Raw genomic sequence first — 27613 nt, 5'->3', positions numbered from 1 at the left:
CAAGTTGGCTTAAGTCACCGAGCGATATGATTTGTTTGTTTCCCTGATTTCACAATGCTCTGTGGACTTGAGCAGATTGACATTGTTACATATTAACTAGTTCCAATATCGCAGCGTCGAATTCGATAGCGATTGAGAATTCGCAACATACAGCGGCTAATTTGAAGATGCAATAACGGTAGCTGTTATTGTATAGCCCGTGTCGGGTTAATGATGCTTAACTATACTATGGTCTTGTGCACTAGGCCATTCGATTGATCGGGTGACTAATGCGAATTCAATGACATTTTAAATTGTGTATGGACTCATTAATAATGCCCGTACTATCATGTCGACATGTTTTCGCCTAGCAGTACCCTCCAAACAGTGTTGTGATCAAGTCACTACCATCAAGTCACGAGTCATTTCGAGTCATTGCACATTTTGACTCGAGTCAAGTCAAGTCAATCGATGTTCGAAGGTGACTCGAGTCAAGTCAAGTCACTCGATTTTTGGAGGCGACTCGAGTCAAGTCGAGTCTGGTCAAGTCAAGTCACGAGTCAAGTCAAGTTGCTTTTTGGAAGTATGAGGCATGATTACGTCATTTCATTTGCAAGCTAACTGAAATACAGATTGAGTGGTCATTGATTCTGAGCCGATGAACGAATATAGAGTTAAATATACACGCAGGAAGGCCCTGTATCGCTGACATATACGTGACATAGCCACTCAACTTAATGGTGGTTTGGTTACTCTCTATAATCACTCGTGCGACGTCTTGGAATCTTCCCAAACTGTCTCAAAATAGCTAGAGTCATTCCTATATTCAAAAAGGGTGACGACCAATATCGAACCAAGATGGTGACGACTACCAACCATTATCCACCCTGTCGCCCTTTGCAATGATCTTTGAAAAACTATACTATTTCAAAGACTAAATGATTTCTTCTGCCACAAAAAATTGTTATATCAATGCCGATTCGGATTTCGACAGAATCATATTACCTCCAAAGCTGTTATTCGTATATGACGTCAAAACTATATGATATACTGTGCGCAAAGAAAACTGGATGAGGAGATTTCTCGACCTGAAAAAGGCTTTCGACACCGTTAATCTTACAAACTTATTTTAAAAAATGAGTATTACGGTGTTCGTGGAATTGAAAAAACTTTTTAATTCGTACATGAGAAATCGATCCCAAATCGTTGAAATGAAATCAATTCAATCCAATCATTTGAACTACCAATAAATACAGGTGTTCCTCAAGGCTCTGTGTTATGGACCCTATTATTCATCATATTTATAAATGATATCGTCGACTCCTCTCCATGAAATATCACGCTCTCTGCAGATGATACTAGCATTGTCATATCTGGATTTGACTATAAATCTGTCATTACCAACATAGGCGCCGACTTACGAGGTTACGAGGTGGCGACCATATTTACGAGGTGGCGGCCACCTCGTACAAAATGCTCAAACGGCCAAGTGATTTGTGACCAATAATTATTAATCAGGCGAATCGATGCGACCTCGTTAGAGACGTCTTCGATTTCAATACGCGCGTGTGCCAGGCGCGTAGCCACGGTGGTTTCCGGGGTCGAACTTCCCTATTTGAAACGCGAAATCCCGTCATTTTGAAATGATCATTCTAACTCTAATATTCAGTTGCAATTCAACAACTTTGTCATCAGTGTTACGCGCGGCTGATTTGCGAGAAACGTATTGTCAATTAGCGAGAAGAGTGTGAGGATATCCCGCTAAGATGTTCGCGAAATTAGGTCATTCATTCCCGTGCGCGTGGCAATTCTCGCTAGCCTGGTTTATCGCGTCTCGCTAGCCTGGACAATCACATCTGCAATAGGCGCACTTCACACTATATCATCGCTTGCCTGCGCAATCGCATCTGCATTGGCGGCTTCGGCCTGGTGTGAAAGATATTATTGCTGACCTAACTATCGCGTCCCGGGCATAGCATGCTTTGGCTCCAATCTTTTGCAGGTTTGGCGGCAATGCGGTCGAGTTTACGCTAATTAGTGATTGTTTTATGTCATATTGATTAAAAAGCGACATCGCGAAACTGAATAACATCGAATCGCTGCAAACAGACTTTAACGTGCGTAATTGATTCCCGGCTAATACTTGAACGTAACGATCAGAAGATGTGTATCATGGCTTGAGTTCTGAAAGACGACAATGGTTTGAAATCGGTGTCCATCAGTTCGGACATTTTGATTTGCGAAAACTGTCGCCGAGACTGCGTAATACTCGCGCGTATTTAATTGTTCACCAGAGATCAGGGACTCGCTAATTGATCGCACTCCCCGACTCTTTGGCAAGCTTATCATACGTCTAAAATCGTCAATACGCAGAGATTGCATGATCGCCATGTACTTGACCCGAATTGAATTGATGCTATATAGGTAAATTTGAAAAAAAATCTAAATCCCGCTAATTTCTCGACTGGCTACGCGCCTTGCATGTGCTTAGAAGCACCATCCTAGATCCCCTCTCCCGATCAGGCTCCCAAATATACGTTCTGCTTTTCTGCAATCTAAATTATTTGCGCCCGTATTCGTTTACAAAACCATTCGTGAGCTAGCTAGCTTCGTGATAGTCTTGGTAATCGGAGCGCGAAATTGAAGGGTGTGTTGGTGTGTGCCTGCAAATTGGAATTAATTTCTGCGCATATTCGTTTCTCTAACAAGGCTTTGCCAGTGACATTATCCGGGAAATGCAGCAATACAACTGAAATACCGATATAATGAGTAAACAATTGTCGCGACGAAAGCTACTCAATACAGTGTCAGACTCAAAACCCATTCGCGGTGATACTGATTATAGAATACACGCTTTCTCATTTGCCATCATCCATATTTCTTGTTATCTACTTCATACATTCGTACGCCGAAATTGTCGCACAAAGTCATTTTTCAGTGTTCCTTTTATTATTAACGTGCAATAGCCATTAGGGATGGTGTGAACCTCTGAAAGGTTCAGGTTCGTGTGAACGCGAACCTTTTTGAAAGGTTCTGTGTGAACGCGAACGTGAATCTCATGACGTCACATGACGTCACATTGCCAATTTCAGCCCTATATTTCAATGAAGTGATAGCCTGTATTAATGTACTGTACACGATACCTAGCAATGCCACAATGCCGAAGTACATATTGACGTTTTAAACGTCGCCAAATGTATCATCTGATAAAATAATCCCATAAAATCAATATCTTCCATCGCTTCGCCAACAATTTCGACGAGTACTTGCCATGGAATAGAGCTCACGCCTAAACGGTCTAGACCAGACCGGAAAATGTATTCGGAGTCTGAGTATTGCTACATGGATATCGAGCAGAGTGTAAAACGGGTTACTATACTTGCTACCGATACTAACCCATTAACAAGTTATACAGCAGTAGCCAACACCCCAATCGCACGGATTTGGTTTTTATGATACGGTATTCATATGAAGTCAAGATTGACCCCGTATACGCCAGCTGGATAGAAAACGATATCAACGTCATTCATTGGTGAAACAAGCATCATTCACTGGCTCCATGTAGTGTATTTGGCTCTTGATGTTGTGTGACTGCGGGTCAAGTTCATGCAGAGAGTCACTAAATATTCACAAACGGAAAACTGGATATTTCGAGCGAACGTTTGTTACAAAGCAAGCTAAATTTTTGAGATTGTCAAGGTGCATGCTCGATCAGTGTTGATTGTTTATGCTGCCAATGCCATGCATAGAGTGGCCAGCAGTTAAAATGCAATAAATTTGAACCAAAGATGTTATAATGAAGTGAAAATTGCAATATATGAAAAAGGTTCACAGTGCAGAACCTACCATGGTTCTGTTGTGAACACGAACCTCAAAATTTCCGAGGTTCACACACAGAACGCGAACGTGAACCTCACGTTCACACCATCCCTAGTAGCCATGCTATGCCATTGTCAAATATTGATGCATCACAAGATTCTGGGTGGCACAAATTTTGATTTTATTGGGTTCGTTTGAACAGGGAACCTTCTACATTCCGGTAAACTTGATTGCTGGATGTACTCGTATCGAGAACAACAATATCGAATAATAAACTATTAGGCATTAGGTAGACAGTGGATTTCTATTGATAAAATCGCGGCATGCGCCAGGAAGTGTGGAATTAATTCTAACCCAGGGGTGACTAACCTGCGGCCGTAGAAGGAAATTTGTGCGGTCGTCTACACGTAATTCAATTGGTATGAGTTGGCGGCCGTCGACATGCAAATTGAATTTACGAATTGACCGATGTACGTACTCCCGAAATGCTTCGCGAACGTAAGTCGAGAAACACACCAATGCCACCCTAATCGCTCTTTTAATCAGCAAATAATTGCCGCGATGCGAGTTGGTCAACGCGAAGCAAGAAACCGCAAGAGACAATTACTGATTGGCTGCGCGATTTCGCGTTTGTAATCATCATTATTGTCTGCTTGAAATATTAGAGAGTTGTCGTATGTTACTTGGCGCCAGTGCGTAGTGTATTTGGCTACTCACACGGCGCGTTGCGCGAGAATAACGTTGATGCAATTCCAGATTCTCAGTGACGTAAATTCTGATTTTTGTTCGATGCATTCCGTCGGACGGACTGGTAGCGCCGGCTGCAGTTACACTTTCGAATGATCGTACCATTTTAAGATTCCATTTAATAACTCGATTGCATGGTTTGGTATTAATGAGTGCAGGCTGCAGGACCGATCTTAAAACGTCACGCAAATGGTTTAACGCTGCACGTACACCAGCGGCATGTAGTGCGTTTTAGTGCGATGATGACGTCTTCGATAAGGAAGAATTATGACGTCACAACACTTCGCCACCTCGTAAAAAAATAAAAGTCGGCGCCTATGATTACCAACACTAACTCTGAGCTATCCTCCGTTAGCAATTGGGCATCTGCAAATAAATTACATACCAATCCTCTCAAAACCAAAATTCTAGTATTTGACCCTAAAGGACCTCTTAACAATGTGATATCAAAATTCAAACTAAAAGACTCATTGATTAAAACCAGTCAATCTGTTAAGTTTGTAGGTATTATTATTGATGATAATCTAGTATGGGACCGTCATATCAACTACATAGCAAGCAAAATATGTCGTGGCATTGGTGCACTGTATCGCCTGAAGAGGCTGGTTCCAATATCACTTCTACTACCTGTTTATCATGCGCTCGTCCACTCCCATCATACATATGGAATAATAGTGTGATGATGCTCTTACAATAAGGATATCAACAGGCTGCAGGTATACAAAACAAAGCCATTAGGATAATATGCAATAAACCTGCACGTAGTGGTGTCAGTCGTGAATTTAGAAAATTGGGCATTCTCAAGGTCTCAGATTTGTATGAATTTGAAATTGTAAAAATCATGAAGCAATTTAATGCAAGAAAATTACTTGACTATTTCGACAATCTTTTCCAATGCCTGAATTCAATTCATCATTATAACACGAGATTCTCACAGAATCCGTCTCTATTTATTAAATTTTAATCATCAAGACTGTGAAGAAATTCCCTATCTCATATAGGTGTGAAATTTTGGAACAACGTGCCAACTATTTACCGTACCCTTTCTTATCATAAGTTTAAACCTTGTTATTGCAAATTTATCTTATCCAAGTACTAAGAAGGATATATCCCATGACCACAGTGATGTATTTTGAAAAAAGTCTACGGTTGTTTTGTTTCATTTTGAATATGTTACAATATTATTATCACTGTGTACATGGGTCAAATTGTTATTTTCTGATCGCACTGTAAACAATGAAAACCGCCCTTCACTAACGTTGCTGTCTTTTGTTTACTTTTGTTTCTTTATTTCGCTACTCGTTGCTGTGCGACTCGACTGAGAGAACCAATTGAATCATATTATTAATAATACTGCCAAATGTGCTTGGGTGACTCCGGCCTAGAAGACTTCGGTCATAACGGGTCTCTCAGTCTATACCATGTAGAATATATAGTTGGGAAAATATTTTTAAAATATATACTATTGGAAGTCAATGTTTGTGGACATTGCCTATACTATATTTCGTGGTTGACGAATAAGAAAATTCTCTCCCTCTCTCATCCTGGAAGGCATTTACTGGGTACACTAGCTGGAACTGTTCGACCGTCTCTTTTACCATGCTTGTGTGGCACAGACCTTCTTCGTGGCACTTCATACGATAAATATGAAAATTCAACCGGCAATGTCCCGATTTCACCCTCAGTATAATAGAGTATTGCAAATTCTCATTGTAGTCACGCACATTTCTGATCCCAGTAGAATAGTTTGACACGTTCCAGGTGCTAGAATACACGTAATATCCCCGCCATCGCTGGTTGTCTGGTCACATGACTTATGTTAGACACGTTGCAATCATGGTTTGTAAGCAATTGAGGCAGTAGAATATCATCGGCAGAGACAGTTTGTCTACAACAGCGATGGTAACGGGATCGATATAAAAACTGTAACATCTTCAAGTCCAGCATACATATCACTGTATTTCAATGTATGTAAAACAATAGCTCTTATCCAGTGTTGTATCCAACCGATGGGTTTTAGCGAATCAGGTGCAAAGGATTAGCGGCATGTCTGATTTTCGGATAGGGATTTCCGATCATTCCGATCTTGTCCATTCAATTAGTTTACAAGACATTGTTTAACAACCACTTTGAGTCGATTCGACACATATATATATATCGCACTACTTAAGCACCCTTAATCTTAAAACAGAATACTGGTCACAGAAACGACCGAATCCGAAGGTACGATGTGTAATCTCGAACAGGCCACCCCACTGCAGTTAGAGGCTGGTCGCAAATAAAGATCAATATGCTACTATCATTTATACATATTTTTTTCATTACGTCATATGGATCGGCGCACTATAATTTGGGGATCGACTGAACCTGCGGTCCGAGACTGCATATAGTAACCTGCATCGCTGATTGTAAAGCTTCGTCTTTCTATGCAACCAAACTTACATGCCGATCTCTTTACATTGGACTATTTCGAAAGACGGTCACCATGTTCCGTCTGCGCTCCGGCCATTGTAGGCTTAACGCCCCTTCGTTCAAAATAGGATGTTCATGTTCATTGTTCATATACTCCGCTATATGTCTCCATTGTAATATCGCCGAAACCGTCGATCCTTTTCTACTGAATTGTACGAGGTAGAGTCATGCCGCAATCATGACATCCCATTCACGACTTACAACCTCTTAGTCCAGCCCGAGCTATTAACCCCTGTGGCTGAATTCGTACTATCATGTCGTAGAATCCTTTAAGTTTTTATTCGTATATAGCCGAGGTTGAATTACATTGCAAGGGTACTTATACCAGGAGGTAATTTCAGACCGTGGTGCACCAGACCCTTATGGGAGATAAGCGCCACTACAACTACAACTACAACTACAACTACCGAGTACACATGGAGACACAATAGGATTGGTCACTACATTCATCTCGAATTATGCAAACATTTTAACATCACCGCTTCGACAAAAAATGGTACGATTACAGCCCAGCACAAGTGACAGAGAACGACCAAGTAAAAATTCTGTGGGATGTAGGCCTACCAGTTATAACTGACCGCGAAATCAGAAGCAACCGCCCGGATATGATCATCAAACTAAAAAAGAAAAGAGAATGATTATTCATTTAACTGGCTGCCCCAGCTGATCACAACATACAATTCAAAGAATCAGAAAACCAGTCCAAATACGCAGACCTCAAATGGAATGTGAGAAAATGTGGCGATGCAAAATAAACATTGTACCGATAGTCATTGGCGCTACAAGGGTCGTGACATAAACCTCATGAGAAATTTCCAACAGATTCCAGGTAACGTTCGATTCGTCATGATCCAAAAGATCACGTTATTGGGCACTGTGCATATTCTTCGGAATGCCTTGAATGCACCACTGGACTAAAATTATACTAATTATTCATAGCATAATTTCTGTAATCTTGATTCTTCATTTTCAATCATCCCTGCCTCTGCTCTGTAACCCTTGCCAATTCCTCATCTACTGCAAGTCTGTAATCTGACTTCTCAATGTATTGCATAGGAATAAAAATTTGACTGCATTACTGAAATTTTAAAAAATATACTCCAATCTCGCCATTTTCCTTTGGGTGCAGGTTGCTCCCCGGATTATGTGTATATTGACCAGTTTCTTACTGTGAATAATGAATATAATAATAATAATTTCGAAGGACATTAAATTTTAGCAATAATTGTAAAACATCTCCTTCTAAATCTCTCACGATACTAACTTTGAACTAGAGTTCGCATTCGCACTGTTTCGGCATCGCGAAAATATCCATAATGAGTTCAAAGTCGAATAATGTTTGCCGTCATATTTCTTATAAACTCCAATATGAACTCACGAAATTCATTCACTTTGTTTTTCACTCGTTGTGACATGTAAGAGATGTTGAACGTCCCATATCAGAGATAGCGTTGTTTATTTCGGGGCATGCAGCCGATGGCCAGTAGAGAAAAGTTAGCGAGTTGCAACGAGGTGTCGAATTTGAATGATGTTCGGTTTCGAAGATTCTAATCCAACTTAAGTATAGCCTGATACATTTGATATATGTTCCAAAGCGCTAGGAGATGGGACATAAACACCAAGAGCACAGAAATATGCATACCAATACATTTTTAGCATATTTGAATGGAATATTGATATTTATTGCAGAAGCTTTTCGGCTGACCCTAGTCATGGGATATCGTCAGCAATATTGCGAGAATTCGAATAACTATGTTCAACAACAATATATATCGCTAATTATGACGTCACACAGAAAATATACAATTTAGGAAAACGAGGGAACTGAAGCGTTGGTATGGAGATAGCGAAGCAAAACAAGTTAATGCACGATTTTCAATTGATACACAAATTTTTTCTGTTGGCATAGACTAGGTTTACTCGTAGTGATGATGGTGGACTCAAGAACAGACAAATGAAATAAATTGCGACCCATAGCCAATTTAGACAACATGTCCTCGTGATAGTGAGCAGCACATGTATGATTTTCTAGTAAATGTTTGCCGATAGAAAATTTTTGACCTATGGCCTGGTTATGTTTGAGAACAAGCGGATTGTTATGAAATGTTACCACCATCACCGCTACCAATTTTTTATGAGATGATTAGAATTGTAACTAACCTACAAATTCTTCCTGCACCCCGCATTGTCTCGGCGATTTTACCGCAGGGCTGTTCATCAAAAAGATTTCACATAGTTGTTGAACTCCGCAAAACTCGAACTATAATGTAATGCTCCTTCGAAGTCAGCAAAATATAACATTGGTATTTGCTAGAAACAATACTGGAATAGACATTCCAAGATCAATACGTATTTGTGTATTTTTGCCGCGAAATTCCACTGAGAAACTTTCTTATAGGTTGAAAAACATATATGGTTTCTGACTCGAAAGAAATCTGATAACTGACCAGCTGTAACATTTCTTCTGAAAGACATCACATCTACACTAGCTACCGTTTTTGCTGATACATACTGCGAGCCTCCCATCTTAGCTTATGCTCTACATATGCGATCCAATATTATGTTGCAACGTCATCAGCAATATCGCAATGTGTTAGTAAGGTGGTTCATCGGTCGCGTTCTGAATCGCCTGTTGATCGTTATTTATTTACTGTTTAGCAAACATGGCGTACTCCAATAATTTATAGGAGAGTGACTTTCTGCTCTTGTGGCTGGCAATATCAACCAGTCGCGCGTAGCTCATCTCATAATTATGTATCTTTTCGTGATGTCGCTGTATTTCACCCTAACTTTTGTGGCGAGATAACGCAGTGGTATAATCCGCGGCTGCAACACCAATGGGTACGGGCTCGAGTCCGACCGAGCTCGACTTCCGAATTCCGATACCTAAGTGTTGGAGGTTTACCTAGGCTCCTCCTCGCCATCTCATCCGCGTCAGAACATCGGCCTGGTGTAAATGACCACAGTAATCGACAAACACCATGAATACTCCAAACCAAACCAAACAAACCCAAACTTTTATGAAATCTCTCAACGATGAGTCGACTATATAAAAATGTTGCATTATGTATTTCGTGTAGGCTACCCATAAATCAATTGCTGCTACGATCACGACAACGTGTCAGCAAGCTTTTACCTAATTTCATTTCATTTCATGATATTTGCTTGTTACGTCAAAATATGTCAATTGACCAACTATAGAGTCGACGGTATCTCGCCACCAACGATCATTCTAGCTACATCCCTACAGCCCATGTTAACATGGTGTATAGGAGCATGGCTATGACGACATATTCAAGTGTTTAGTAATCAATTGTGAAACAACGATTGCTATAGGCCAGGGGTCGGGAACCTTTTTTGTGTGAAGAGCCAATTGGCCCTATTTTTCCATTTTTACGCCAAAGAGCCATATAAGTCAATCAAGTGTCACGACACCATGGACAATCTAGATTCTAGAATGACAAGATATTAATCGAGTGTAACTATAACGATTCTTAAAATCGAAATACTGATGGACTTCTCAATTCTTAAAGTATTCGGAGGTAACATATAACGTTGCACTACACGCCTACATTTTATCGCCGGTATACTAAAAAGTGACTTACCAATCAAGAGCGTGGATAGATATACAGTTGTTTATATTTCGAGTTTGTAATAGTTAATGTAACGTCAACGGCAGTTCATTTCGCGCCGAAGATCAGGAAGACAGTTTGTATTTGAAAACTGCGTTGTCATGTGGACGTCGCAATGTCTGCAATTCTCTTTGATCGATCAAGATATCGTCGGTTACATCGAATTCTCGAGTGATATTGGTCGCCGTCGCGACAGTAAGTTAAATTTGAGGATTATGAAAATGAGGGGGTCCGATCCCCTGAATCGGAAGATTTCATCGTCTTTACCCCTCAAATACACGTTTATACTGCCACGAGACTAATAATTATTCTGGCCGTGAGGAATACTTACTAATAGGTTGCTGCAATATTGATGAATTCAGAACAAAAATAAATATTCGGCATAGAACCATATCTTATACCGAAAAGAGCCATATAGGTTACCGACCTCTGTTATATGAGAATAAGATAAAATGAACATAGTATTCTGCCATACTGAAAGATGTTTCTCGTAGTTGGATACGTTTATGATTATTTCCTGTTGTCCACGTTTTGCAGATACTGCGATCTGCCGTTATTTAAAACTGCTTGGCTATGATTTGTGTCAGCATCTGATATTTTAATTGCATGGACTTGGAAACCGTCATGCTTTATTTGACGAGTAACAAATCCCCAATCTTTGAGCGGTGAACAGATTTACAATGTACAATCTCCATGTAGGCCTATACTGGTTGTTATGTTCTTGATCTTGTTTGAACAATAACTCAATACGACGAGGTTGCAATAAGAAATCAATATATTACCAGCAGTATGACTTTACGACAGGCGACACGATCCAGAGTTCAGTTAAATGAAAGACCACGAGACAACAGAACACAGGGTATAAATACAAAGCACGACACACGAGGAAATAATGATTGGCGGTAATTACTAATCCTAGACAAATGAGAAACAAACGATACCAACGTAAAATGCACGAACATAACAGTCCTCCCCTGTAAGTTAAGAATACAAGGTGATCTACGTTGGCCGATAGAAATCTGTTTGTTTTCTAATTCTATGCGGATAACGTCTGCCCGACGTTCGAGCAGGATTAGCTACAGGACTTTGTACCCTATTCCTGGCCAATGGTTGCTCAACTTGTGGTTGCTGAGGCTGAGCAACTTCCTGTGTGGCTGTATTATTGCCAGCTGAAATCAAGCGTGGTTGGAGTTGGTTCTTATGCCTTCTCCAATACCCATGATCTGTTTTTACAATGTACACAACACGCCCCAGTATTTCCGTCACCACGCCAGCAACCCACTTTGGTCCGCTTCGGTAACTGCGAGCGTAAACCGAGGAACCAATCTCGAAATGAGTGACTGATTGTCCAGGCGTAACGGGTTTCGATTTGTCGAAGGGCGAGCATAAACTTTACAAATTGCGCGGCTGTCGACCATGTAAAATATCGGCAGGCGTTTTCCAGTCTATGCCCGGGTGCGGTGCACATCGGTAAGTAGTGAGAAGTGTCTGGAGCGCGAAGTTGAGATCTTTTCCCCAGTCGCAATTTTTTATCAATCCAGCTTTTAAAGTCTGGACGAAACGCTCCGCTTCCCCGTTCGAGGCAGGGTGAAAAGAGGGTGATACGATATGGCTGATTGCCTAATTCGTACAAAACGTATCGAATTCATTCGACGTGAATTGCGGCCCGCCATCCGTAACAATTGTTACGGGCAAGCCTTCGATAGAGAAGACTTCCCTCAGAGCGTTGACCACACACAAGGTCGTGGTAGATCCGACATTCATTACTTTAACGAAAATATATTTCGAATGCGCATCGACGATGACAAGAAACATTTTATTCTTTATTGGACCTGCGAAATCCAAATGAATTCGTTAAAAGCTTTCAGAAGTTTTTGGCCATTCGCGATACTGACGATCAGGCGCTTTCATTACCTTACGGCAAGCGTCGCAACTCTTAACGAGATTTTCAATGTCGCGATTAATGGAAGGCCATGCGATGTAACGTCGAGCCATCTGCTTCATTTTCGCGATACCCCAATGTCCTTCGTGCAACAATGATAAGACTCGCGAGCTAAGTGACTGCGGAATTACTACGCGCTGAAAACCATCAATATTGAGCATGACTATGTCTACGTGCAGAGAAAGCGAATGTTTGCGAGTCGAAAACCAAGAAAAATCATCAATGTGCGTCTTTGGATTCCAATTACCACGAGTGACAGATAATTTCACTAGTTTCATGGTTTTGTCGATCACCGCGTTTTCACGAATTTCCAGTTCGACAAACTCAGGGTCTGGACCCTTTGGTAGGCGAGATAAACCGTCGGCGTTTCCGTGCTGTATTGGTAAGCGTTGCGCTGTAATCACGGGAATTTTCTTGTCCGGCGAGAAAATAGCTAAAAGCGGTTTGTGGTCCGTTACGAGCGTAAATTTTCTACCATACAAGAATTGACGAAATTTAGTGACTCCGTGGCGTAAATGATTGACAGGGCTTCCTTCTCGATTTGAGAGTAGGATTTTTGCGAATCCGAAAGCGTTTTTGATGCGTGCGCGATCGGTCTCTCTTCGCCATTGTGCTCGATTGAGAGGACAGCACCGATTCCGAATTGAGAAGCATCAGTTGACAAAATGAGCTGCTTGTTTACGTCATAATGAGCTAACTGCGTAGCGTCGATTACGTCGTTTTTAAGAATGCGAAAAGCTGCGTCACAGTCCGTATTCCAAATGAATTTCGCGTCTTTTTGAAAAAGGCGATACAAGGCAGCGGCTTTATTCGTGAAATTAGGAATGAACGCGCGATAATAATTGACTTTGCCCAGGAATGCCTGTAGCTGGCGAACATCCTGAGGTTTAGGCAACTGTTTGATTGCTTCAACGGATTTGTTAGACGGGCGTTTGCCGTCCTTGTCGATTATATGACCAAGGTACTCGATACTACTTTTGAAAAATTCACATTTAGCGAAGTTGACGGTGAAACCGTATTCGGTGAGGCGCTCAAAGAGTAGCGATAAGTTTCGAAAATGATCGCGTTCATCAATGCCAGTAACGATTATGTCATCGATAAAACTAGCAACACCAGGTAAGCCAGAGATCATGGCATCGATACAGCGTTGAAAATTTGCGGGACTAGATGCGACTCCGAAACAGATGCGCCGGTAACGGAAAAGACCGAATTGCGTGTTTATGACACACAAATTATTCGCATCATCATCTAATTCTAGCTGAAAATAAGCATCGGCAAGATCAGTTTTCGTGAAAATACAACCACCCTGTAACTTGTGAAGAATTTCATCTAAGGAGGGCAGGGGATGTTGATCTATCTGAATTTGTTGATTCAATGCTTTGAAGTCACCACAAATGCGTACTGATCCATTTGATTTAGTGACGGCAACAATTGGTGCTGCCCAATCTCTGTAATTGATTGGTTCGAGAATACCTTGATTGACTAATCCATCCAATTCGGTTTGAACAGCGATTTGCCTTGCAAACGGCAAGGGACGTGGCTTGTTGAATACGGGCTTGGCATTAGGTTTCAAGTGAATTGTCACCTTTGTCTTGGTGCATCGTCCTAATACATCAGAGAAAACGGAGGGAAGTTTGGACTGAAAAGATACCAATTTGTCGTTCGAATCAGAAATGTCAATAGTATTACATGATTGCGACTTGACCATCAGCGAGGAAATTGCATCCAAGGCAGACGTTCCCTTAGCGGTCATGGAGAAAGCATCGCTCCAATCGAGACCAAAAATGTTTTGCCCACGGTGTTCGTCGAGAATCACCAATTTTAAGCCTACTCGAACTTCCGAACCCACCTGCACAGTTACAGTGCAAATACCTTTCACTTTCAGTGGCTTGTCGCCATACGCTACGAAAGAGCAATGGTATGCTGAGAGTTTCGGAGAGCCCAAAGTTTTGTACCCAGTCAATCCCACCATGGAGGAGGGTGCACCAGTGTCCCACTGAGTCGGCAACGGAATGCCGTTGATGCTGGAGTTGATCCAGAGCTGGTTTCCTACGCGTCGATATAGTTGATCGATGTCGAAGGAGAGGAGCGGCACTGAGCAAAAATTGACGGATGTGACCTGTTGCGTGATACTAGGTTTGGACATGAACACAGGTTTGATATGGCCTTTACGACCACATTTCTGACATACTGAATGTCGATATTGACAGTCTTTTCTCTGGTGATCGATGAAACAGCGGCTGCAGGATTTCAGTCTTTCCGGAAACTTGCCTTGGATGGATTTGGAAGGTTTTTTCCCCTTCTGATAACTTCCCGTCATTTTGTTGACGATGGAAGTATCTTTACCGTTACTCTCGCCCTGGATAACCCTATCAGTTTCCAGCGTTCTCACGCAGGGGAGATGTGGTACCGATGGATCACTGGGACCGAAAATACTTGAAAAATTCTTCAAGATAATTCCATGATTACACTTCGTGAATTTGTCTACAGGTACATGCTGACAAAATCTTTCTTCACATGCAAAAAAATTCGACATGCATGAGTTATGGGGTCTGTGACGAATGATTTACGTTTTAGGGGGTGTAAAGTAAATTTGGATCGACATTTGCATTTTTCTATATCACCTTTCAGACTAACAAACCCGCCATAACTTTTGATGTGAAGTATAGGGCTTGTATCAGGGTATATAATGGCACATATTTTTTGAATCAATACCATCCTCGAGTGAACTATTTCCAAGTCAATTACAATATTTATTGGGTGGGGGACCTATGGTACCATAGCCAAATCAAGCAAAATAGATGGACCAACCAATCACTTAACAACAGAAACTTGCCTACACATATATAGGCTGTAAATCATAGTTACAGGTGGTGTTTTATCGCTATAACGAGGTATTTGAAAGTCAAAATGTCGATTTGCGGGTAATATGTATGTGGCATTAATTTAGTAAGTTTAGGCGTAAATCAAAACATGATTTTATGCCAACATTTGAGTTGATATAATCTATTTTATTCTTGAAGGTAGCGACGAAACATTCTTCATTGGCTTGCAGTAGCTTTAGCTTATAGTACACAACAAAACAAGTTAATAAATTTGAGTTTTTGAGCGTATGTCCCATAGGTCCCATGGTCGTGTGCCTTTGGACCCACCGGGTGGTGACCGATGACACGTTCGAGCAACTCATTTTAAACGTTTATAAATATTTTTTGAAAAGGCGGATATTCATGTAAATGGCCGCGATAGGTAGAGGTTGTATCGAAGCGTTGCGACAGCAAAAGATCTGCTATTCTCGGTTGAAGATTTGAGGGCCAGAGATCATTTTGCAATTTTTGATCCATCGGTACCACATCTCCCCTATGTAGCGGCTACTTTGAGAACGTCGTCGAGGGATGGATTGGCTTGTGTTAGACAATGCCGTCTCACATCCGCGTGCGGCGTTTCTTTAATGATGAGATCGCGCATTAGCTCATCAACGTAGCTCTGATCACAGCCTTCTCTTGAGCATATGAAGTTGCAGTCTTTGGAGATTCCGCGTAGAGTAGCGATCCAATCGGCGTACGATTGTCCCGGTTGCATTTTACAGTTGTAAAATTCGTACCTGGCTGCTTGTACATGAATGGAGTCTTTGAAGTGTGTAGACAACTTCTCAGTCAACGAGTCGAAGGATTGTGCACTGACATCAGCAGCACCAAACAAATTACGTAGGAGCGAGTACGTTTCAGGTCCAACCCATGAGAGTAGACTAGGGTTACCATATTTTTGTTTCACAAATTCCGGACGCTCTTCAGCGCCCACTAGCGGATTTCGAAATGAGGTGTGAGCGCTTTGTCGATCAATATGACGTCACACCAGCAACGCTTTGTTTATCGAGTAGAGGTGGTCGCGATTTGGTTGTGTATTGTACGTGGTAACCAGGGCCGAAGCCACATTTTTTCAGCCCCATCCCGCCCAAATAAACACTGATCTTGGGCCCATCGTAGGGTATTCGATGCAACTTCTGGGGGTTTACTATATGCATCTGGTCGTTAAATGATTTGAATGAATTGTGTCAATAATATTGGTTTGTCCATATATTACTGTATAATTTTAATCCTCTCTCCGCCCACATAATCAGAGTCAGCGGTAGAATAAAGCTAGTGTAGGATGATGACTTCGAAAATGCGAGTGATTGTACATCGTTAAGTCATGTTCATGTCACGCCGATGAGATTATTTATCAGCCTAATGCGGGTGTGCACTTCAACACTGAGCTATGTAAACACCGCACATCCGGTGGCTTCCCTCCTTTTATGGTCGCGAATCCATTTCCAATTTGAAAATGTGCCGTGGCCCAGCTCAAAATCTGATGAGCTGATTACTAATTGAAGGTCGGCACATGTGCCCAGACTTACTCACAGCCTATTTTGCAAGCTAATTACGTTTAACATCTACGCGAATCCCAGAATAAAGGCAAACTACCCCCAGGTGTAGAACCACCATCTTTGAATAAAGCATCCAAACGACCTAAAACGACGACTCTATGAATACCGTTATCTTGTAATTGCGATTACTTCTTTTTGTAAATGAATGTTATTTTATATTTATTCTTTGATCGCAGTTTTTACGAGGACGGTAGTCCCCATATTAAAACCAAAATATATGATACAAAATCGCGCGCAGCGCGAAGAAAAATTTCATGTAGCAAAAATCTGCCCAAATATAGTCTTGTGTAGGTTGATTTTCAAAAAAATATGAGCTTACTTCAAGCCTTCAAAATTCGGGACATTTAGGCATATTTTAGAAATTCCTCCCGGACGCAGTTTTAACAATGAAATTCTGGACATGTCCGGGAAATTCCAGACGTATGGCAACCCTAGAGTAGACACGCTCTTTTCTTCTCCATATTGGAAATGCCGTAAATTGCAAGGTGGTGGTTGAATCGTTGCAGATATTGGTCCCATTTCTCCTTCGATTTTACAAACGAATCAAACTTGGGAGCGGTAGCTTCAGATATTGACGCACCGGGACTCGACCTCTGTGTTAACTGCGCCATCTCTGTCATGACTTTTGCCTTTGCTTCGTCATGCTTTGCTTGCTGCTTCGCTTGTTGCTTCAAATCCTCTCTGTGCTGTGCGTGTTGTTGCTCCAGCTGTGCTTTTTGGTTTGCCATTGTTTCATGTAGGCTCGCCATCATTGCCTGCTGCTTCTCGAGCAGATTCGGTATACCTGAATCCATGCTTTATCTTCGTCGCAGAAATAACTATGAATCCGACTTCTGACACCAATTGTTATGTTCTTGATCTAGTTTGAACAATAACTCAATACGACGAGGTTGCAATAAGAAATCAGTATATTACCAGCAGTATGACTTTACGACAGGCGACACGATCCAGAGTTCAGTTAAATGAAAGTCCACGAGACAACAGAACACAGGGTATAAATACAAAGCACGACACACGAGGAAATAATGATTGGCGGTAATTACTAATCCTAGACAAATGAGAAACAAACGATACCAACGTAAAATGCACGAACATAACACTGGTACTGAGCGGATCGAAGAATTCTGTGGTCCTGCTCCGATCATATTTTTAAAGCTCGAGTACGACTCTTAGGCTGGATTCTAGAATTAACCATGGTCCGGTCCGAAAATCTCCGATAATAATTATACACACAGGACGGTATTAAATCTTGATTAAAGCAATGCAAACAGGACATTAAAAACTTGAAGATCAAACCCAACTCTTGTCTAAAGTAATTATGCCAACTTTTACTTATCATGTGGTTTATTTCGATGAACATTTCACAATAACCATTGATTCGAGGGTGGAAGAGGGCACGGCGGTCATATTTTTAGTTAAAAGTACTGATCCGGCTCCGATCCGGATCCTGCAAAAAATGAGAAAATCCGGCCGGATATCCGATCTGACTCCGGTCCATGCTCCGCCCTAATACATACTAACCTCGATGCGAACACCAATAATTATGAGCAGAATCACGTTACTATATGAAACAATAGGCAAACATGGTGATTTTGTTCTTCGTGCCGCGAGATAGTGGTGTCTATGTGTATTGATAACCTGTCATATGGTATGGTGGTCATTATTTTATTCATATACTGATGCAATCTTAGCGAAAACAGTATGTATTTCCACCCTTGTTGTCGTGTACCACCTCCGATAAACGGGTATGAATACCCATAATATACGAAACCAGAACCTTCCTTACACTGGACTTACTGCGGTATTAATCGTGCAAAACATTTTGATACAAATATTGCATTGTGTAGGAACGTATAGGAAGATATGCACGTAGTAGTCATGTAGGATTTATGATCGCAATATAACTCATAGTTAGGTTATGTACCTTTTCACCATGTGAGTGTGCTGCATCGAAAAGTGTATTTAATATGCTACGCGTGTCTAATTAGTAATACGCAATGACGCAAGTAGTTATATGTTTGGGCGGAATGTGCCAAAACACGATTTATAATAAACAAACAAAGATTATCAATATAATAAGTAATTAAAGATTTACCTCATTCTCAGTTTTGCAGCAATACTCGCGGGGAATTCCCTTCTGACTGTGCGGCAATTAAAAAAGGGGGATTGACGCTAGAGAGAAAACGAACAAAGAATCTCGATTGACCTTTGTACTCTGGCCAGACACAAAGCTTGGGATATGATTTATGCTAATTCATTGCAATTTTACTGTATTTTTCCACGATCTAGAGCTGACTTTCGTCGTACACATTTGGGCTTGGTAATAGCTGCCTGCCCTGACCCATCGGTCCGTGGTCAACCCAAGGACAGGTCTTGAGAATAATTGCCCGTCAAATCCACTGGATAATTTGTCGTTCCGCGGTTGATTAAATTTCGTGTACGGGGGGTCATAGGAATAATTGCCGGTCGTGACGTCAGTATAGTTTTCTTCTAATCCATGAGATCCTGGTGCGTGTTTTAGGTGTCAATGCGTGTAGTAGAAATTTGTATTAGGCGCCCAGACATAGATTAACTTAAATAAAGTAACATTATGAGTATAATAAGTAATTAAAGAAATAGCTGATTCTCAATTTGGCTTACATCAACGTGTTAACTTCCGATATTACGTACCTCGTAATCGGTGGAAGCAACAACTGTAGCTGTTCCATACCTATACCGCGTTCTAACGTCTTCATAAGGACAGACAGACCCAACCAAACAACGTATTTATGACAAGTTCTTTTTACTGCTTCACGTCTGGTCAAGCGTAATCATGCCGGTGTCTGTAAATGATATACAATTTACCGCGGCATATGAATTTTGTATGCATGCTGTACATGATATACAACTTGAATCGATCAGTTGGCGAACTGATGTTTTACCCGTCTGTACGATATATATCGATCACGAGCTCACCACGCACTTGCCGTTCGAGAGCGACTAATTTCGCTATAGACAATCAGTTGTGTTCGCGTTAGGGTTGGTTCGGATATCAATAATTTCTACTATCCGGATAACGGATATATCCGGATATTTGTAATTTTCTCTAACCGGTTAACCGGATAATTACTGCTAAGTGAGGCAATCGATTTCACGCGGTTTGCAAGAAAAATGTATTGCAAAATCATTACAGTTTTGTTGTGAATCTACGTACACGCGCAGTACGAGCAAATACGAGAAAAATCACGAAAATTTCATGGTTACTGCTTCTGCAACGCCCTCCTTATGAAGCACAATGCATCAATTGTGGAATCCTGAAGACGAGACCGGAGTTTTGTAACGAAGAGTCCACATGCACTAAATGCTCTTTCTGCTTCCACAGAAGTGGGCTGAATTGTAAGCAGCGCTTCATCGTAGAGAGTCTGAAGGTTGGCAGGTCGTTTCCCAGACGCTTCAAAGACTTCACATTCCTTCTGGACCATTTTTCTGTTTAGGTTTGATGGAGTACTAGAAGGACGAGTAGCTGATGCTGGAATTGATGCCGACATAATAGCTCGCTCTAATTCTTCCTTGAGAGATTCACGTGATGATCCTCTACATTCCGTGGTAGAAGCGAGTGATATCAACTGGCTGTCTTCTCCAGGGCCAGGCTTTGCTACCGCAATCAACTTTTGCATTAAGGTTGCTGCAAGACCATACATCTTGTTTCTGTTTCCGTATTCGCCAAATGAATCAAGCTTGCTCTCCATCAGAAAATTAGGATCATGCAAATATTCAATTAGATGAACCAGACACGCATCTCTCCTTTCCTTGATCCTTACCTCAAGATGGGACTTGAGCGATGTTGAGTATGCAGAAGTAGAATTAGAAAGAGATTTGAGCACAAATTGGTGAATCCGCTCCGCGGTTAGAAGTGTAGCGTCCCTTCTGCAAAGTCCATCTACAGCATGTTTTACTGGTGCGAGCACATCAATCAGATCATGGAGAATCTTGATTTCTGCGTTCGTAATGGTAATAGAAGTTCCAATCTCAACAAGAGCCATCCTGATTCATTTTTCTACTCTTACAAATGTTTTGATCATCTCTAAAAGACTGTTCCATCTGGTCTTTGAATCTAGAATTAAGTTCAGCTCTGTATTCAATTGTGCTTGGACATGCTTTTGCAGAATTTCGTTCTTGAGAGGACTTTTGCGAAACATTTTGACAACTGTTCTTACCTTGTTTATCACTTCCCCAACAAACCATTGAAGTTCTACACCTGTTGTCTCAGTCTCTACTGGATCTACATCAGCTTCATCAGCTTCTTCCATCTCCTCTTCTGAAAAGAATTCTGAATCAGATCCAGTATTACTACTTTTTTCTTCTTTCTCTCATCCTTCAATGAGATTTTTCCTTGCGTACAAGAAGTCAGTTACTGCTAAATGATAACCATGCGCAAAACAGAGCTGGTGGACACAACAAATCATTCTTCCAAAACTCTTCATCACACTAGCTCCATCTGTCGTAGCTGCAACAATGTCTTCCATCTTGAGGCCAAACTCCTGCAATCTTTCTTCCACCAAATTCGCTACTCTTTCAGCTGGAAGAGAACCTTCGATTCTTACCATTCCCAAATTAACGGGGTCTGAATCATAGTGCAGGTTTATGTTCATGTATCTTCTGCTTCTTGTGCTCGTATGTTCATCAAGAGTGACAGAACAGAACTTTCCAGTCTCTTTTTTTAGTTTAATTTTTTCCTTTGTATCGTTTTTCAGTGTTTGAAAAAATATCATGATAATACTTCGGACATTTTGCACCGTTTGTGGTAGCTTGTACCCTCTTGCTGAAAATGCTCGTCTCAGCTGCATACTAGTAGCTATAGTGTTGAAAGATATTCTGTCCACAGCTGCTAGCTCTGCAACAACCCTCTCCAGTGACTCTTCGGCAGGCTTAAAATAGGTTTTAATCTTGCTAGTACCTGTGATCTCCAGAGAAACTTGCTGTTTTGCTTTCTTTGTGTCAAGAACAATCTTAAGTTTTAAAGCAAGGTGGTTTCGCATTGCTCCTGTAGATCCCCCTTTACAAGATATTGTGTTTTCGCAGGTTTCACATTCTGCCCTCTCACCATTTCTTGATCTTAGAAAGTAGCCCCAAACTGGATTATCACTTTTGAAACGTTTAAATTCCATCTCTTGAATTCAGTCACTTCAAACTAGGTTGTAGTCAAAACCTTTCAACTGACACTTCACAGACTTTATCTTCTAATGAGGATAAAGTCTTGTATTAATAGAATCATCCATTATGCTTATTTGTATTAAAAGAATCATCGATTGTGCTTTCTTGGTGACGTGATAGCGACTTTCACTTGTTCATTTTTAGGAGTTCCGGAACCAATAGTTAAAAGTGTAAGTCAATAGAAGTGTGAACTAAGTGTGAACTAAGGTTTAATTGCGTTCAGCGGAAGTGCGCCTCTTACGTAACAAAGAACGTTGAAACTTATTTAAAGGTGTAAAACGCATTAGTAACGATAATCTTTTATCCGGTTAACCGGCGGAATAATATCCGGATATCAGATAGAGAAAAAACTGCGGTTAACCGGTTAACCGTTATCCGGATAATCCAACCCTAGTTCGCGTGTACCGCAACATATCCTCAACACTTGTTATGCCAACACCTCCACGCATATTTACAATATCATACTAAGGATATATTGCTTCGGCAGCCACGCACTGTCGCTCGAAGTCGACTAATTTTGCTGCAGACAATCAGTTGTGCTCGCGTGTCCCGTAACATCCTTAACACGTGTCATGCCAACACCTCCAAACATATTTGCAATATCATACTAAGGATATATTGATTCGGCGGAGTGTTACCGTCAGAGAATTGCTGTGTCACCCTTTCGAGCCTCGCATTTACCGTTCGAACTCTGAAACTACGAGTACGATTTCAGATTCAGTTATATAGTGACGAATCGGGATAGCTCGCTTCATCGGGGATCAGTGGACTTACCTTATTTTGCTGAAATGCGCTCAGTTTCCGTGGTGCAATAATGGGGATGAATTGTGTCAGATCGTATGTGATGCGATCTAGCCTGCTTTCGGTGAGGTGTAAAGATGAGTGAGAGATTTCGAAATCTGACTCCACACCGACTCGGGTAGCGAAATCAACGTCCAAAAAAAACGGCTGGCACGTAAAGTCCCGTTATTTCCACATATGTGATGGTAAAATGTAGCATAAATCCGACTCTCAAAGACACTTGGCCGCATCCAATCCGGCTTTAACCAAAACTGATCAAATCTGCGCCGGGTCCGGAAACGAATCGTGACCTCCCCCCGCCCAGACAAAATAGTTCTGCTGTAATGTGGGTGTCGCTCTACATTAATTTGCTCACAGCGAAACTTTGTATCGACTCATTGGCGGAATTCTGTTTGATTCGTCTGTACAGGTGTTATGAGTACAATCAGATTTGGCACCACAAGGAGTATATTGGTAAAATCTTATCCATCACACAACGATGACAACTTTACCCGTCAACAACTCCAACGGGGTATATCTAAGTATATTTCATGAAAAGCTAATCCACCACGTTCACACGATATTATTACGTACGGTCTCTTTGGCAGGGTTGTTTTTGCTAGTATTGTACCATGGTGATCGGTGACGGTGGACTTTTAATCCAAGTCCAAAGAGTCTAGAAATGCGTTAGTAATACAACCGTCAGCCGGTAGGGTATTAGAGAAAATCGCTCATATTTTCGACGGAAACGGTGACCAAACCGACTGGTTCTCATCAGTCGTCGTTCGAAAGTAGTATATACGATCGGTCGCGAACTAACGTTTTTTTGCATGGGCTCTTATGGGCGGGGTGGTGACTCGTATTGAAAACCGGGGGTGGTGACTCGTACTTTCAGACCCCCCTTGTGGTGGTGAGTCGTAATGGGTTCTTATGGACGCGGTCGTGATTCGTACTTTCGGGTAAAGGCTGCGGCGGTGACTCGTATTGAAAACCGTGGGTGGTGACTCGTACTTTCAGACCCCCCTTGTGGTGGTGAGTTGTAATGGGTTCTTATGGACGCGGTCGTGATTCGTACTTTCGGGTATAGGCTGCGGCGGTGACTCGTATTGAAAACTCGTGGTCGTGATTCGTACTTTCGGGTATAGGCTGCGGCGGTGACTCGTATTGAAGTACTCGTGGTCGTGATTCGTACTTTCAGGTATAGGCTGCGGCGGTGAATCGTAATGAAAACTCGTGGTCGTGATTCGTATTTTCAGGTATAGGCTCCGGTCGCATGATAGCGTTACAGAGATAGGGATCGGTCGCATGCTAACGTTTTCGGATATAGGCGGTGGCGGCAAGTCGTACTCTCGGGTATTTAGTTTGCCACAGAGCCGGCGTAGACGGTGATTCGAATATCAACAATAGCCGCGTTCGCAAACCAACACTTCAAAAAGATGTGAAATATTTGTAAAATCCTACGATCGCTCAGAAGATACCACTTCCGACATATCGATCTATCACTCAATACACAACCGAAGTTGAATTGTAATTGAATGCGTAAATTTATCACCTCGACATCAAAATTCGAAAACAACTTGATTCTTTATGTTCTCACTCTAATTTCATGATAAGTGTAATAAGTGCCGAATAACAGATACTCCACCGGCGAGACTTGAATACCAACAAATTGTCACTTATTTCTATTCTAGCCGTAATCCTTTGTGAAGTTAACGCTTATTCAAAAAGGTGTGAAATAGTTTGCAAAACTCCGCGATCGCCCACAAGATAATGTCTCGGACATAACCATCTTTAGCGACTTGGTGTTACAGGCATATCGATCACTCACGCGGTGAAATTTTCGTAAGCAGTTTGGCACAGAGCTTGATTTCACTCGTAAGATTTAATAAGTAACGAATAACAGACCGCCAGGGTCGGTAACTTGAATAGCGACAAATTGTCACTTATTTCCGCTCTAACCCTAATCCTTTGTGAAGTGAACGCTTATTCAAAAGGGTGTGATATCATTTTAAAATCCAACGACCACTCATCGGATAATGCTTCAGACATAGCAATCCCTCATGCCCGCTCACAAGGTAATATTTCGGTAATTAGTTTGTCCCAGAACCGTCGCAGACGGTGATTCGAAAACCAACAATTAGTCACTTGCCCGCGATCGCTATATGTTTCACGCCTCCCGAATAGTGGCTGACTTTAGTTGCGTGATAAGATCCATGAAAATATTCAATCAATGTGTTAGCTTATCAACTTGAAATGTAACTCACTACACAAATCAAGTTGAATCGTATTTGAATGTATTGATTCGACCCAACTCAAATCCTTTGACAAATCCTATTAACGCGATCTGTTGAATCGAACGTAACCTGAATATTACTGACGCCAACATTCACCCGCATCGGATCATTCACACATTCCACGCCGCTGTTTTAACACTTATAGAATCAATACCAACTATCTCTAACCCGATAATATTCAATCATTTTGGTAATTTGCCAACTTTAAATCCATTCTCGGGATGTACTAAAGGTAAATCCAAATAATCCAGAATGAAACATTTGGACTTTGACATTGCGTGAATTGAAATAGGTTTGACAAACATGACTACCAACTTTCACCCAGTCACATTTCAAGATTATACTTTGAAACAATCCTTAAAACTGACAACTCTATTCACGACTCCGTTTCCGTTTGTAAAATAGAGTTTGAGAAATACTATCACTCTGACAACTCAACATTTTAACATCTCGCCTTGCACAAACGAGTAAAATACCAAAACCTTGGTAAGTCAATCCGTTTGTAGTAACTCACCAAACCAAAACAAAAAGTATCCGTATGAAAAGTAGACAAGAATACGCGAGTAATGACTACAACCCACAAACATACCAACTCAGTTGTATCCATATCCCATATTTTTTATTCAACTGTAAGATGAAGTAATTACTACTTGGCGCGCGGTTTGAGATTAACACATTACATATGAGTATACGAGATTTGAATGTCCGACCAACGTAGTTGAGAATTCTTACAATCGAACGCATGCGTTATATTGAAAATTTTCACGAATTGACACATTGATTTTGACATATGAGATTTTGTAATAGTCGATCATGACTTGATTATTAAATTATGACATTATTAGACCAGGGTTGTGTTGAAGGTTATTACGATACCAACAAACTTTTCAGGAACATTGTTATTAACATATCGATTTGTAAAACTAGATTAACATGTCTGAAATGTTTTGATTGGGAAGATTAAGCCGTGTTCGTAAAAACCACGCAGCGTATTGTGGAAATCAGGAAATAATTTACAAATGTAATTGTCTCCAGTAACCAAGACTAAAGATGAAACAACAATTTTCTTTGTTGAACAATAACCGGTACACTACTTTATCGTCGTAATCTGCGGTGGGAATTGAAACACCTTCGCACATTTCCCGGTGTCAGGATATGACACTAAGGGAATTGACATATCACCGCTTGATTAATGCTTAATCCGTTCGCACCATTTAACACACTTTGATCATTACAAAAAACAAATTGGAATATGTTTGCTAGATGCATTCAATTCAGTTAGAAATGTCTGGTACACAACAATCGTAATATCAATGAAGTACTTGCTACACTGTAATTCAATTAACGTGTTTTGCATTGTTGTTCATTTGTAGTATTGATTGTTTTTGAACCCCCAAATAATAATTCCCGACATGAAACCAAACCGCTGAAAGTCATTACCATCACAACGAAACAATTTGTACGATGTTTGCCAAATGTATCCTATAGTTAGGTGTACTAGAATTATTTGTCTAACACATACACCGACAATGCAATCGAAAATTTTTCCGTTGTCATTCGCTAGAGTAAATGTCATCACAATACTCTGTCACTAAAAGACGTTACTTGTATGTGATTGAATCCCTAACAATTATCTCACTAAACCGAACTCCAAAGAAATTTTACTCACTCGACGGATATGAAACAGCGTCGCTTAATCGGTCTATATCAGTGGTTCTTAACCTTTTTTCCTCCAGCGCCCCCTTTCAAAAATTATCGTGCTCCAGCGCCCCCCAACCTCATACTGTAAGGAATGTAATTAAGACAATGACTAAGAGGGAGGGCCGTAACAGCACTTCGTCAACCCCCCTAAAAACGATTGCCTTGCGCACCCATAGCGTGATACACCAAACTTCTGAGGGCTTCGCCCCCAAGAACGCCGTAGCGTGATTTCGATGGTAGGCAAAGTTTGTGTGGCCTGGTCGCCCTAAGGTACCAAAATTTTTTATAATGCATGAATGAATAGGTGGTAATTACATATATAAGTCGCTATAAACTTTTATCCTCTCAGCCCACGTAATCAGATTTACCGCAGTAGTCCTGAGTGAGCTGTTGTAAGGGTAAATAAAGGGCACGTAATTATTAATTAAATATATTCGGGCGTTCCCGTAGGTACAATTAATTCGTTACCAGGGCCGTAACAGCACTTCGTCAGCTCCCCAAAAAATCGTTGGTCTTGGGCCCCCATCGGGTGATAAGCCAGACCTCCGGGGGGCTTCGCCCCCAGACCCTCCTTCGGCTATCCGCAATTTCCTGATACTAGTCATCTACATTGGGTGTCCGTTTACTGAGC

At 41.2% G+C, this 27613-nt stretch overlaps 1 protein-coding gene across 1 annotated transcript in view; it reads right to left on the bottom strand.

The window, feature by feature from the left end:
* LOC145449902 (uncharacterized) overlaps nucleotides 1-22161 on the bottom strand; it is a 63222-nt gene extending 41061 nt beyond the window's left edge. The window contains exons 1-2 of the mRNA XM_080328342.1: nucleotides 21483-22161; nucleotides 21211-21311 (exon numbers count right to left, since the gene is read on the bottom strand). Coding sequence (XP_080184468.1) covers nucleotides 21211-21311; nucleotides 21483-22161 — 780 coding nt within the window. The remainder of the gene's footprint in view (nucleotides 1-21210; nucleotides 21312-21482) is intronic.
* Between the last annotated feature and the right edge of the window lie 5452 nt (nucleotides 22162-27613).

The sequence above is a fragment of the Botryllus schlosseri genome, chromosome 11 (assembly GCF_051294905.1).
Source record: "Botryllus schlosseri isolate E-star chromosome 11, Bs_hap1, whole genome shotgun sequence".
NCBI classification, from domain to species: Eukaryota; Metazoa; Chordata; class Ascidiacea; order Stolidobranchia; family Styelidae; genus Botryllus; species Botryllus schlosseri.
Note: the sequence above shows the minus strand (reverse complement) of the source record. Positions and strands in the feature narration are given on the sequence as shown.